The sequence below is a fragment of the Natrix helvetica genome, assembly GCF_964273705.1.
Source record: "Natrix helvetica genome assembly, chromosome: 10".
In the NCBI taxonomy this organism is placed as follows: domain Eukaryota; kingdom Metazoa; phylum Chordata; class Lepidosauria; order Squamata; family Natricidae; genus Natrix; species Natrix helvetica.
This window is the reverse complement of record NC_138561.1, coordinates 1,104,979-1,120,487: the sequence shown is the minus strand read 5'-3', so window position 1 is coordinate 1,120,487 and position 15,509 is coordinate 1,104,979. Positions and strand designations below refer to the sequence as shown.

Here is a 15,509-nt window from a genome sequence, read left to right as displayed (position 1 = left end):
ACATTGAGGCACCTTCCATTGCCCACCTGAATGTCTTCAAGTGGGACATTGGAGCAGACCAGCTGTGGAGTGCTGCACCTTGGGAGACACTCTCTCTGCCTTGGAGACCAAAACCAGGAGCTTTGGGGGAGAGTGACCATGTCATATTGGAATTCAACCTAATGCAGTCACACAAGCAATAGAACAAAGTCAAACTAGAGTCTTAGACTTAGACTCTACAAGAGCTGATTTCATCAAAATTGGAGCTTGGAAAGGATTCCATGGATGAAAAACTGAAATGGAAAAACAACTCCAGAAACTGGGGAAACTGACAAAAATGAGATTATAAAAGCCTAATCTAGCACAATACCACTCAAAAGAAAAAAAAGAAACCCCAGATGTAACCAGTGTTTGCACATAGAACTCTCTGATAAAATAAATGACAAAATAGGATAAGTATAAAAAAATGGAAAGATTGACATATAACTAAAGCAGAATATCAGCATACAGCCTGCAAAGATGAAGCCAGGAAAGCTAAGGCTCAGAATGAAATAATTTTTAAAAGTTTCTTTCAACATGTAAACAAGAAGGAAAAAGTCAATTGCTCCACTAAAGAGAGATGGCAAGGACATGACAGGCAGCAGGGAGAAAGCTGAACTGCTTAATTCATTCTTTACATTTTTCTTCACATAAAAGGAAAAAAGAGTCCAACCTACCAAAAGCAGAACCATAAAAGGCAAATTGGGAACACAAGTCAAAATAGGCAACATGGTAAGACAACACCTGTCCAACACCAGTCTAGAACAAGTTCAAATTGCAGGACCAGATGGATTACATCCCAGAGGTCGGAAGGCCCGGCAGCTGTGATCGTGCAATGATTGAACCATATTTTCACAGTTCCTGGAACACCGGGGAACTACCACAGGGCCTTCAAAAAAGGGGGGGGGGGGAGGAGAATTGATCCAAGAAACTATAGACCAATCAACCTGACATCAAAACCTGGGAAGATCCTGGAAAAGTTAATCAAGCAACAGATCTACAGATCTGCAAACACCTAGAAATGAGGAAAGCTATTACCAGAAACCAGCATGGCTTTGTCAAATACCATGCCAGACAAATCTTATTGCTTTCTTTGACAAAGCGACTAAATTAGTGGACCAGCGAACTTCCATGGACATAGTATACTTGAACTTCAGTAAGGCATTTGATAAAGTAGGCCACCACCTACTATTTGATAAGATAGAAAATGTGGGATAGACAGCATCACCATTAGATGGATTAATAACTTGTTGACAAATTGCACTCAACAAGTAGTCCTTAATGGAACTGCATCTACATGGATGGAAGTATGCCATGAGGTACCCCAAAGTTCTGATTTAGGATTCAGACTCTTCATGTAAATATCTGATATGCAGGATGTATTTTTATTGTTATAAATTGGACATAATTAAAGCATAGTGATTGATCACAAAAACAATATGTAATTATATATTGTGAAATATTTATTCCTAATTACAAATAAATTGAAATTTTGTCTGGGAAGTTTAAGAGCAGGCTCCTGGCACTAAGTGGAAAGAGTGCCTTTCTTTTAAAAAAGAAAAAAGGAAAGAAAAAACAAAACAGCCACCAATTCTTTCTTTCTTTCTTTCTTTCTTTCTTTCTTTCTTTCTTTCTTTCTTTCTTTCTCTTTCTCTCTCTTTCTGTCTCTCTCTTTGTGTGTCTGTCTGTCTCTCTCTCTCTGTGTGGCTCTTTGTCTCTCTCCTCCCTCCCTCCCTCTCTGTAATTCTCTCTCTGTATCTCTGTCTCTCTCTCCTCCCTCCCCCATCTCTGTCTCTCTGTGTGTCTCTGTCTCTCCCCTCCCTCCCCCATCTCTGTCTCTCTGTAATTCTCTCTCTGTATCTCTGTCTCTCCCTCCTCCCTCCCCCATCTCTGTCTCTCTGTGTCTCTGTCTCTCCTTCCCTTCCTCTTTCTCTGTGCCTGTCTGTCTCTCTCTCTCTCTCATTCACTCTCTCACACACACACTGTGGTCACCTCGCCTCCTGTTCTTCGGCTGCTGCACAAGCCCACGTGGCGTGTGCTGCCCTTTTCTCTCTTGACAGTTGCCTCGTTTCCAATGGAGAGGGTGGGGAATGCGTTTTCCTCCCTCTGCATGGATTTCCCACCCCTAATTGGTCCCGTTGTTGCTGGAGCTGCTTTTTCTGAATCCGGTGAGGTGGCGGGACTCTTGCCATCGCTGAGAGCTTCGCTGGCAGCCGCTTCTTGCTATCGCCGCCGCACCAGATTCAGCAAAAGCGGCTCCAGCAGCAATGGGACATGCTTGGCGAAGGGAGAGCCGGAACTGACTGCCCGGGATTGTGTTTCTGTCGCCGCTGTGAAAATGTCTGTTTTCCAGCTGCAGGAGGGAAGGAAAGAAGCCAGTCTTTGGAAAGAACCTCCTCCCCCTCCAGAGAACCCATGCCGAAAGACAGGAGGGGGCCGGCTGGTTTGAATGCGGGCGAGCGGGCGGTTTGGGGCCAGCACCTCCTTCACTCATTCGGGCAGGCAGACAAAGAAAGGAGGCTTGTGAAAAGGAACCCCTGCACCTTCACCCTTGACTATTGCATGCCTCCTTTCTCCACCCACCCGAACTAGCAAAGAAGGCAGGCCACTAAACCGCCCGCTCACATTCAAACCAGAGAAGAGGGAGCAACCCACCCCTGGTCTGTCTGTCTCACTCACTCACTCACTCACCCAATCACTCACTCTTAAAAGTACCTGGCAGCACCCTCGGAGGGCTTTGGAGGGCAGCTTCTGCAGAAGCCCAGGAGTGAGAACAAGTTCCCGCCATTACAAAGTCTCCGAGGCTGTAATTGCATGGGGTGTGCGTGCGCACCTATGTTTTCCACGACGTGGAGCCGTGGCGACACTCTGCGTGGCCGGCAATGATTCCAGAGCCCATCCAAGCTAGGAGGAATAGCCAACACTTTAGAACAGGGCTGGCAAACTCCTGGCCTGCAGGCCGGATGCCTCATGAGCTGGCCACGCCCATGCCCGGTTTAGCAAAGGGGAAAAAATGCCCTTTGCTATCACATGACGCCCCATACACGGCCGTGACAATGTGAGTTTGACACCCCTGCTTTAGAAGATAAACTGAAGATTCAGAAGGATCTTGACAGACTTGAGCACTGGGCCCTATCCAAGAAGGAGAATGCAGTGATGAGAAAAGTAAGGTTTTACACTTAGGAAAGAAAAAACAAATGTTTTAACTACTCTAAGGATCATGACTATCTTATCAAGAAGTTGATCACTAAGCCTTCTCCTGAACAAGATGCAATTAAAAATACAAGGCTCAGGGACAAAATAAATATTTTCAAGCTCTACCTACAATTTCTAAGGAACCCCTGATTTTTAGAATAAATAAGCCATGGAGAGAAATCCCTTATTCCCAATCATACCCAAAAGTCATTTACAAGCAGCAAGGGAAAGAGTTCCACTTACCCCTCTCTTTCTGGCCTCTCTGTTCCTGAGAGCTGGTACTTTTGCCCAAGGAGGGCACCTCCTCCAAACTGCTTGGCTCATCCGCCTTTGCCAGCCAGCCCTGGGGAGGCAGGGGTCCCTGCTTGCACAGTCCAGCCTTGGACAGGTTTCCTGGTGCTCTTGGTGCCCCTTGTATGTCCACTTCATTACTGGATAGCTCAGAGCTGGAGATTCTGGAGCAGCTGGAAGGGGTGGTCCTCATGGACAATGCTCTCCATTTAGATTCTTCACCAGATCCCGGTCCCTGGGGAGCACCACAGCATCTGCAGTGAGCCATATCCCAGCCTTGCACCAAGGAAATGAGCTTCTGAATGGGGGGGTCACTGTTCTCCAGGGGTTTGGTTAAGCTGCCTTTTGCTCCTCTTTTCTTGGGGGGGCTTCCTTCCTGTCGGAAAAGGCAGGAGTTTCCCCAGTCATCGGAGGACTTGGACATTTCCCAGGGAGGTTTTCGTTTCGCTCCCTTAATGGAAGAAAAGCTGGTGTACTGGGTGTTCTCTCTATCACTCCCTTCCAGAGATTGTGGTTCTCTAGCTATATTCCAGTTATTGGCACACTGATCTAAATCCACAGCAAAATGTAAATGCTTTAAAAAAGGAAGAGAAAAAAATCCATTAAAGCATAATTAATAATATATTAGTTGTATTATAGCAAGAGTTGCGGTGGCCCAGTGGTTAGAGTGCAGGACTGCAGGCTACTTCTGCTGCCTGCCGGCTGCCTGCAATTTGGCAGTTCGAATCTCACCAGGCTGAAGGTTGGCTCAGCCTTCCATCCTTTTGATGGTAAAATGAGGACCCAGATTGTTGGGGGCAACAGGCTGACTCTGTAAACTGCTTAGAGAGGGCTGGAAAGCACATGAAGTGGTATATAAGTCTAAGTGGTATTGCTATTCTTCCTTATATACATCTAAAGATGATTTCTGCTGAGAGTATCTGCCATCAGAGAATCCATTTTTTCCAATGTAAACCATCCATTTCTAGCCTTCTAAATTTATTTATGTATTTATTTATGTATTTATGTATTTATGTATTTATTTATTTATTATTTATTTATTTATTATTTATTTATTTATTTATTTATTTATTATTTATTTATTATTTATTTATTTATTTATTTATTTATTTATTATTTATTTATTTATTATTTATTTATTTATTTATTATTTATTTATTATTTATTTATTTATTATTTATTATTTATTTATTTATTTATTTATTATTTATTATTTATTTATTATTTATTATTTATTTATTATTTATTTATTTATTATTTATTTATTTATTTATTTATTTATTTATTTATTTATTTATTTATTTATTTATTATTTATTTATTTATTAATTATTTATTTATTTATTTATTATTTATTTATTTATTATTTATTTATTTATTATTTATTATTTATTTATTTATTTATTTATTTATTTATTATTTATTATTTATTTATTTATTTATTATTTATTATTTATTTATTTATTTATTTATTTATTATTTATTTATTTATTATTTATTATTTATTATTTATTATTTATTTATTATTTATTATTTATTTATTATTTATTTATTTATTTATTTATTTATTTATTATTTATTTATTATTTATTTATTTATTTATTTATTATTTATTATTTATTATTTATTATTTATTTATTTATTATTTATTATTTATTTATTTATTTATTTATTTATTTATTTATTTATTTATTTATTTATTTATTTATTTATTTATTTATTTATTTATTTATTATTTCTTCGCACTTCTAGACCGCCCCCTCTCCCAAAAGGGACTCGGGGCAGTGTACAGTCCACACAGCAAATACATCATCCATAGTAAAATTCATTAAATAGATAAACAGATGAATAAGTGAATAAGTATAAATAGAGGAGGTTAAAAGAATTAAAAGAACTGTACAGCGAGAATATAAATATGGCTTTAAAACCCCTAAAATCAATTAAATTTAAAACAATACCCTTAAAATACCAGTTAAAAGTATATTTCCAGGAGGTAACAGTTATAACAGTTATAATTATGCCAGGCCAGCTAATCAGAACAGGTGAGTCTTCAATTTTTGTCGGAAGGAGCGGAAGTCCGTGGTGGTTCTAATATCAGGGGGGAGGTCATTCCAGAGAGTTGGGCCCATCACAGAGAAGGCCCTACTCCTTGGCGCCGCCCGCTGGCATTGCCTAGTGGACAGCACCTGGAGAAGCCCCTCCCTGTGAGAGCGAATTGGCCGCAGGGATGTATGTGGGAGGATGCGATCCCGCAAGTAACTAGGTCCTGTGCCATGGGGCGCTTTAAAGATGGTGATCAGAACCTTGAAACGCACCCGAAAAACCACAGGCAGCCAGTGCAGCTCGCGCAGGAGTGGTGTTACGTGGGAGTATCTGGAACTCCCCATGACAACCCACGCGGCCGCATTCTGGACTAGCTGCAGTCTCCGGGCGCGTCCCAAGGGAAGCCCCATGTAGAGAGCATTACAGTAGTCTAGGCGAGACATCACCAGCGCATGAGTGACTGTGCGTAGGGCATCCCGGTCCAGTAGGGGGCGCAATTGGCGCACCAGGCGAACCTGGTGGAACGCCCCCCTTGCCACGGCTGCCACATGGTCATCCATTGACAGCCGGGCATCAAGGAGGACGCCCAAATTGCGCGCCCGTTCCACAGGGGGCAATTGCTCGTCCCCTATGGCCAGCGATGGAGTCAGCTGGCTGAACCGAGGTGCCGGTAGCCACAGCCACTCAGTCTTGGAAGGGTTGAGTTTGAGTCTGTTGTCCCCCATCCAGACCCCGACGGCTTCCAAACACCGGGACATCACTTCGACAGCCTCGTTGGGGTGGTTTGGGGTTGAGATGTACAGCTGGTATCATCAGTGTACAGATGATATTCAACCCCAAAACCACGGATGATCTCGCCCAGCAGCTTCACATATGCATTGAACAGAAGGGGCAAGAGGACCGACCCCTGCGGCACCCCACAAGAGAGTGGCCTCAGGGTCAACCTCTGCCCCCCTGTCAACACATATTGCATCCGGCTGGAGAGGTAAGAGCCGAACCACCGTAAAAAGGTGCCTCCGACTCCCATCCCCTCCAGCCGGCGCAATAGGATACCATGGTCGATGGTATCAAAAGCCGCTGAGAGGTCTAATAGGACCAGGATAGAGGAACAACCTCTATCTCTGGCCCTCCAGAGATCATCAACCAACGCGACCAAGGCTGTCTCTGTGCTGTGCCCGGGTCGGAAGCCGGACTGGCGTGGGTCTAGATAGTCGGATTCATCGAGGTGACGTGGAAATTGCTGCGCCACCACATTCTCAACAACCTTCGCCAGAAAGGGAAGGTTGGAGACTGGACGATAATTAGCTAGCTCCATTGGGTCAAGTGAAGGCCTCTTGAGTAAGGGCCTCACCACCGCCTCTTTCAAGGCAGTTGGTAAGGATCCCTCACCCAATGAGGCGTTCACCAGGCCCAGAAGCCAGCCTCGTGTCACCTCCCAGGATGCCAGTACCAGCCAGGAGGGACACGGGTCCATTGAACATGTGGTGGGTCGCAGCCATCCACGCAACCTGTCTAAGTCCTCGGGGGCAACAGAGTCAAACTCCTCCCAGAGTGGTCTCACAAGACTCGCTGTTGACGGCCCGTCCAGACCACTGGAGGGGGCCCATCCACTTCGGATGTGAGCGACTTTGTTCTGCAGATATTCCCCAAACTCCTCTGCTCTTCCCTGTAAGGGTGCCCCCCGTGTCTCTTGCGACAAGAGGGAGCGGGTCACCCTAAACAGGGCGGCAGGGCGGTTGTCCGCAGACGCAATGAGGGCGGCACAATGTCTGTGTTTGGGCGCTCTCAATGCCACAAGGTAGGTCCGTAAATAGGCTCTTACCTGTGCTCGGTCAGACTCGGAGCGTGAGGACCTCCACCTGCTCTCTAGACGTCTCCTATGGCGCTTCATCACCCTATGGAGGTATACCAAGGAGCCCGGGTGGGTCGCTGCCGTAGGAGAGGTCGCAAAGGCGCAACCCGGTCCAAGGCCCCAGCCGTCGCCCTATTCCAGGCGGCCACTAGGTCCTCCGACCGAGCGCGGGTCAGGGCTACAGGTAGTGGCCCAAGCTCCGTCTGGAACCTATCCGGTTCCATCAGGTGCTTGGGGCGGTACCAGCTTGGACAAACTGGCTCCGCCTCCTCGTGGTGGGGGGTAGCGCCAGGGAAGTTAGCCGGAGACATGAGTGATCTGACCATGACAGGGGAATAATATCTAAATCCCCTATTCCCAGATCACTCGTCCACTGCTCAGATACAAAAACAAGGTCCAGTGTGTGGCCACCTTCGTGTGTGGGGCCCTGAATTAGTTGGGTCAGGCCCATGGCTGTCATGGAAGCCATGAACTCCCGAGCCACCTCGGATGCTGCTCCCGTCGACGGCAGGTTGAAATCCCCCATAACCAAAAGTTTGGGGATCTCCACTGCCGTCTCCGAGATCAGCTCGAGGAGCTCGGGCAGGGCTGCTGACGTATAGCGAGGAGCCAAGTATACAATCAGCAGACCTCACTGCCTCCCTGGGCCCCATTTCACACCTAGTGACTCACACCCGGGTATCTGAGGAACAGTGAACTCCCTCGGCTCTAGACAATCCCGTATAACTACCGCCACCCCTCCACCCTTATACCTACCCCAAACAGGAATAGGTAGTGATGGAGATATTTTGCAGTGCTATTAACTAAGAAGTTGGACTCCATAGGCTTGCACTGGTATAATATTTTATTATATTCTGAAATAACCACTAGAGCAAAACAGTAAGACATTATAGAATTTGTAGTTATAAGATAAAATAACCAAGTAGAGCTAAAAGCAGCAATGTTGCTCCAATAAGGAGGAGTGAAAGGCTATACCGGTCGTCCTCAATTTACAACCACGAGAATGACTGGAAATCCGGTCTGAGGTCCCTGTAGTCTACGCTGAGGCACACGCGTGACTGAACCTGCTTTTTTGACATTTCTCACTGGAGTCATGAAGCAAATCACCACAGTTGTTAAGCAAACCAGTTCTTCTGAATGGGGGATTTTTTTGCCAGAAACCATCAAAAACACCAGAAGACAACAAGAAATATTGCAAAATGTGATCACGTGACAACGGGATGCTGACTTGGTCATAAAGGGGTGCCAGTTATCAAGCGCCTGACATGCCGTCATGTGATCGTTTGCCACAGCTGGAAGCGCTGCAGGATCATAAAGCCCCCACTCAGAGGCCGTAGTAAAAGGCTGGTCTTAAGTTGAGGGCCCCCTATCTATGAATATTATTAAAGCTGATGGGAAGTGTAGAAACCTGCTCTGTCTTGCTGTCCATTATACTGCTATGTTTTGATTAGGGAAAAAACCCTGTTTCTCCCTCTATTTGTTTTCTGAGCCTGGCATTAATTTTTCTTTCGACCCATGTTTAAAGTGGGAGACTTTTTCACCCTATCTTTGGAAGGATACTTTTTTCTGCAGTGCTCAAAAACGAGGAAGAAGAAAACCAGCATGACAGTGGTAATAACAGCAGAATAAAAGAGAAAGAGCTGGGGGGGGGGAGGAAATGACAAAATACAAATAGAAATGGAATGACTGTGGCAAAAGAAAGCAAAGGTAGTACCAATGATCAGAGGGTCAAAAATCTGGAGCACCTCTTGACAAAATCCCCATCAGTCAATTGCAGCTTTGATTTGGAACAGCTGACATCCTGTGACAACACTTTTAACAATATCAAAGAACATTCAGCAGCTGGATAAAAATGCCAAATCTAAACATCTGGATGACTATGCGATCAATCACAATAATAGCAATAATAGAAAATAACGTTACATCTTGAAGGACTTCGTTGGATCCGGCATCCTTCTCTGATATTGGAGACTCAGGGTTTCTAACCGGAGAAGCTACATGTTGAACTTCCTGCTGCTGTACCCATAATCTGGAACACAAACATTTTATATCTTTTTTAGGACACATTTTCTATGCCTCAATAATATGGGCAATTGTTAAAAGTCTCCTATGAAGAGTTAGAAGTCAATAACAGGAGAAAGCTATGTGGATATCTTTCCCTTTTTCCTAAGGGGCAGAAGAAAAAGATTTTGAGGAGCAACTGACACTTCTATATTCTTGGCCAAAGGGCGAAAGCTACTGGTAACTAACTTTTGTATTTTGTTCAAATGTTAAAACTGCTCCCTGCTTCCCCCCCCCTCCCGGCCAGGGATCCTGCATTCCAAAGGGAGGGGCTTCTCTAAGACAACCCAGCCTTTCCTGGGGGGGGGGGTGTCTGGTGGGAAGGGCTGGAATGTCTGCACCTCTCCTATTTCTTCTTCTTCTTCTTCTTCTTCTTCTTCTTCTTCTTCTTCTTCTTCTTCTTCTTCTTCTTCTTCACCGACAGCTCCTGTTTCCTATGACAGTATTGTGGTCCTATCCGATGACTTCTAAGAGGTTAATCAACCAATCAGAATAGAGCTGGAAGGGACCAAATCAGGCAGGATTTGAAAGGAGTGGCTGTCTGGCTCCTCTTAAAAATCTCCAGGGATGAAGCAGCCCAGCAGGCCGTCCTCAATTGAACACCATTTGTGACCATTAGAAAAAAATGACTCCTGAGCAGGGGTGGGTTCTAGCTGGCATTACTGCCGGTTCACTCGTGTGCGCAGTTCAATGGAAATTGTTCTGCGCAAAACAAGATGGCGGTGGTGACCGGGGAACCGGTTCCAGGGCATGGCCAGCCTGGGTTGCTGCCAGCTCTGTGATCCAGGCTGGCCTTCTACTACCAGTTTGGCCGAACCGGGCTGAACTGGATGGAACCCATCTCTGCCTTTCGACTGTTGCAGCAACCCCACAGTTATGTGACGCTTGGCAACCGGCATGCATTTATGATGGTCACAGGGTCCCTGGGGGGGGGGGGTCACCTGATCCCCTTTTGCGACCTTCTGACCAGCAAATTCAATAGAGAAGCCAGATTCACTTAACAACCCTGTTACTAACTTAACAACTTCAGTGATTTGCTTAACAACTCTGGCAAGAAAGGTTGTAAAATGAGGCAAAATTCACTTAACAACCACCTTGCTGAGCAACAGAAATTTTGGGCTCAATTGTGGTTATAAGTCAAGGACTACACTGGATTTTATTTATGCTGAGCAGCAAATGAGAAATGCACCGGAGAAGGAGAAGGAAGAGATACCTGTACGTGTCATACTGATCGAGAGCCTCCAACAGAGAAGGAATTTGGTACTCTATCACTTCCTGACACAAAAGGGACCATTCCCTGTCATGGGGACAAAAAGCAAATCTTGTCAAATCAACTGGACTGAGATTCCCCATTAAGCTTTGATAATTTTTTTTTAAAAAGGAAAAGAAATGATGATGATGATTTTACCACTGACAGCTTCACAGAGAATGACCATTGTCTTACCTGAAGGGTCCTTTTCAGGGCGCTGCAACGGAGAGTCCAAAGAAGGGTTAAACACAGCCAATCTGCCCAGAACTGAATTGAAACTTTAAGCCACGCCTCTGGTGCCGACTCTCCCCAGATTTATTCAATGAAGACGTGGAACAGTTGCGCGCTGAAACTTCAACTGGAAGTCTAATATGGAACAAGTCAAAAATAGTCCAACAACAATAACAGAAACAACAAACAACACTGTGACTTCACAAACACCAGCGGAGAATAGACCCCAGGGTGGGGTGGACTCTCCGTTGCAGCGCCCTGAAAAGGACCCTTCAGGTAAGACAATGGTCATTTTCCAGGGCGCTGCTCTGGAGAGTCCAAAGAAGGGACATGCCCAAGCTAACTGTCACTAGGGCGGGAAGGCTCAGCCATCAGGGTCGCTCCGCTGGTATGGATGCCCTGAAGATCACGCCTCCCAAAGGCCCCTTCCGCCGATGCAAAAACTGTCCAGACAGAGAAGTCCAGGTGGCCGCCTTGCAGATCTCTTCAATCGGTGCCTGTGTAGACCAGGCAGCTGTGGTGGCGGCGCTTCTAGTCAAATGTGCTGTGATATTGCGAGGCACAGGAACGGACTGTAAAACGTGGGCAAGCGCAATGCAGGCTCGCAGCCATCCGCCGATGGTAGATGAAGAGACCTTCTTGCCTTGAGAAGCTGGTTGAAAGGAGACGAATAGAGATTCGGATTTCCGAAAACTGGCCGTGCGCTTGATGTATCTGCGAATAGTCCTGCGCACATCCAGCATGTGCCAGCGCTTTTCCCTCGGGTGCCGAGGATGCGGACAAAAATCCGGAAGGACCACCTCCTGCGCCCGATGAAACCCGGAATTGACCTTCGGACTGAAGGAAGGGTCCAGCCTCAGGATTACTCTGTCGTTACGAATGAGACACAAGTCCTCTCTGACTGACAAGGCAGCCAGTTCCGATATGCGACGAGCAGACGTGATAGCGACCAGAAAAACCGTCTTGAATGTGAGGTGTCTGAGACTGGCCGTCTTAATGGGCTCAAACGGGGGCCCGATGAGGGACCGCACACTACATTGAGATCCCAAGATGGGTATCTGTGGACCACTGGGGGTCTCAGGTTGGTCGCTCCCCTGAGGAAACTGCGGATGGTCGGATTCCGGCCAAGAGGTGCGTAGCCCTCAACTGAGAGGATGGTTGACAGGGCTGCCGCCTGGCGCCTCAGGGTGTTAGGTGCCAGGCCCTTGTCCAAACCTTCCTGCAGGAAGTCCAGGATGACAGGAACCGAAGCAAGGGGCGCAGACGTACCATGAGCCGTGCACCAGCTGGCGAAGGATTTCCAAGTGGCGTCGTAGATGCGCGTCGTGGACTGCCGTCGTGACGCTTGGATGGTGCCAATCACCTTGTCTGACAACTTGCCTCTGCTTAGGAGATCCCTCTCAAGTGCCAGACGGCCAGCTGTAGCCACTGGGGTTCTGGATGTTGAAGGGCCCCCTGGCTGAGAGAGATGTCCTGTGGAGGAATCCGCCACGGTGCTGTGATCGAAAGACTCACCAAGTCTGCAAACCAGGTTCTCCTGGGCCAGTACGGTGCTACCAGCAGCACCTCCGCCTCCTCTGCTAGGATCTTCCTGATGACTCTGGGAAGAAGAGGTAGCGGGGGAAAAGCGTAAAGCAGACCTTTCGGCCACGGGCCGTGCAGCGCGTTGACTCCTTCCGCCCTCGGGTCGTGGAACCTTGTGAAGAACCGCGGAAGATGCGCGTTGGCCGCGGTGGCGAACAGGTCCACCAGCGGGAGGCCGAACCTCTGGGACAGTTGCTGGAACAAGTTGCGGATGTAGACGCCACTCCGAGTGGTCGACTGTGGATCTGCTCAGCCAGTCCGCCTGGGTGTTGCTCGTGCCCGAGATGTGCTCCGCCTGAAGAGAAAGGAGATACCTCTCCGCCCATCGACCCAAGAGCTCCGCCTCCTTCATCAGGGATCTGGAGCGCGTTCCCCCGTCGATTGATGTGCGCCTTGGTGGCGACATTGTCTGTCATGATGCGCACGTGGTGGCCCTGAACGGTGCTCTGGAAGCGCTTCAGCGCAAGCCTGACTGCCCTCAGCTCCAGCCAGTTGATGCTGTGAGCGGCTTCGGAAGGGGACCACCTGCCCTGTGCGAGCTGGTTGTGGCAGTGGGCCCCCCAACCGAACAGGCTGGCATCCGTTGTGATGGTGAGCCTGACTGGCTCCTTGAATGGCGACCCCTTTAACAGGGCCGGAGACAACCACCACTTAGAGAGCGACGTACCTCTGCTGGAACTGGAATCAGTCTTGTTGAGCTGCTTTCGTTTGTTCTTTGATATGGAAGCAGGAGCCACTGTAGGGGACGGGAGTGAAGTCTCGCCCAAGGCACGATTGACAGGCACGAGATCATCTTGCCGAGGAGCTGTGAGAGCTGAACCACCTTGACTAGACGTGACTGCTGCACCTGAACGACCATCTCCCGAAGGCTGGCCACCCTTTCCGGGGACAGGGATACCGTGCCCGAGGTGGTTTCGATGACGGCCCCTAGATGCTTCAGTCTGGTCGTGGGAACGAGATGACTTTTTTCCAGGTTGATGGTGAACCCGTGGTCCCGGAGGTAATGGAGGCCCGCGTAAGAGAACCTCAGGAACTTGCGGTGGGCTTTGCGGATAGGGATGTGGAGGTAGGCCTCTTTGAGGTCTATGGACGTTAGTATATCGCCTGGCCTGATGCCCCCAAGATGGACTGGAGGGACTGCATCTTGAACCTGCGATATGTCACGTGGTGATTGAACCTCTTTAGATCTAATATCCCCCTCCACCCTCCTGAGTTTTTGGGGACCAGAAACAGGATGGAGTAAAACCCTCTTCCTTCCTGGCCTGCTGGGACAGGTTCTATGGCCCTGATCTCCTTGAGGTGCCTTATCTCCTGTTCCATGAGGGATCTTTTGACTAACCCTGAGGGAACTGGACACCGGATGAAGTGGCGGGGAGGGGGGGACCAGAATTCTAAAGTGAGACCCATGCGGACCGTTTGAAGAACCCACTGGTCCGACGTGGTCTGCTCCCATTTGGCGTGGAACAACTGCAACCGCCCTCCTATGGGAGCTGACCTGTGATGGTCATTTATACCTCCTAAAGGGTCGGGAGCCGGAGCCCCCCCGAAATGGCCGCTTGGAGAAGGGCTGCTGGCGACCTCTGTCTCGAAAGGACTGACGGTCCTGAGACCGCTCACCCTGCTGGGGATACGCCCGATGATAGGGGGCGGAGCTGGTGGAGGGCTCATTGTTCCGAAAGGCCTGCCTCCTGTAAGAGCCAGGACCTTTACGATCAGGCTTTTTGGTGACTGATGGCATCACTTTCTTTTTGTCCTTGTTTTCCACAAGGACTGGATCAAGGACCTCACCAAACAGCTTGTCCCCTTTAAAGGGGGCAGTAACAAGCTTCCATTTGGAGCGCATATCCACATTCCAGTGCCTAAGCCACAGGAGGCGTCTGGAAGTAACATTAGACGCTAGGGCACGCGTGGCAAACTTAGCAGCATTCAGAGTGGCATCAGCAGTGTACTCTGTGGCTGCCATGATTTTATTGATATCCTGCCTGACTTTAACGTCCTTGGCAGGTATCTTCCTCAACAACTGCCTCAGCCACAGGAGAGCTGCCCTGGAGAAAAAGGAGGCTGAAGCGGAGGACTTAATGGCCCATGCAGCTGCCTGATGGGTCTTGTGACAAGCAGTTTCGGTTCTCTTGTCCTCAGCCTTGAGCCCCTCCAACAGGTCAGGAGGGAGCACAGAAGAGGAGGTAAGAGCCGCTACAGGGGGGTCGATAGGAGGGAGCTTGAGCAGCTCCTCCAGGCTGGCATCCACCGTATATAGCTTCTTGTCATGGCTGCTGGGGGTAGCCATGGTAGCTGGCTCTGCCCACTGTCTTGAACTAAATTGAGGAACATCTTGGGTACAGGAACTATTTCCTGGACCGAAATGGGTTCCTCAAAGAGATCCCCAGATAGATCATCAGGGTCTACAACCACCTGAGCTGGGGGGGGGTGGACCCCATGTGAGTTGAGATCTTAGCCTTATCTAAAATGGTTTTGAAATTATCCAAATTAAATAAGCCTGAAAAGGCCGGCTTTTTGGCGGGGCTTGCCTCATCCCCAGAGAATTCAGCTTCCTGCCTAGGAAGAAATTCCTCTTCTTCCTCCCAGTCTGACTCATCAGAGGCCACTGAAGAATGCAGGGACGGAGGTGGAAGGCTAGGAGTCATCTCTCTGGAATCCTCCTGGGGTTGCAAATGGTGGGTCTTGCGAGTGCGCTTGCCACCTTTTCGCATGCCTGCCTCAATGCCCTGGGAAATGGCCCTGTTAATTATTTCCTGCATTTCAGTGGATAGGTTAGGCCCTTGGGCCTCAATGGGGCGAACCCTTTGAGTGGGCCCGGGGATCGGCTGTTGAGGGGCTAAGGGCCCCATTGGAGCTGGTCCCTCCTCCATATCAGAGGGACAGGCAAAGAGATCAGCCTGATCTGCCATGGAATGGCCTGGAGAAGTTGCCAAGGCCAAGGAATCCCCTTCCTCTTCACTATCAGAAATGGGGCCTCCCTGGGCTG

The 15,509-nt window shown here is 48.1% G+C and overlaps 1 protein-coding gene across 1 annotated transcript in view; it reads right to left on the bottom strand.

The window, feature by feature from the left end:
- The window catches only part of KCTD19 (potassium channel tetramerization domain containing 19), a gene marked incomplete at its 5' end in the record, with an annotated part of 36,399 nt that overhangs the window by 5,442 nt on the left and 15,448 nt on the right, over positions 1-15,509 (bottom strand). The window contains 3 exons of the mRNA XM_081963091.1: positions 3,457-4,078; positions 9,322-9,427; positions 10,673-10,756. Coding sequence (XP_081819217.1) covers positions 3,457-4,078; positions 9,322-9,427; positions 10,673-10,756 — 812 coding nt within the window. The remainder of the gene's footprint in view (positions 1-3,456; positions 4,079-9,321; positions 9,428-10,672; positions 10,757-15,509) is intronic.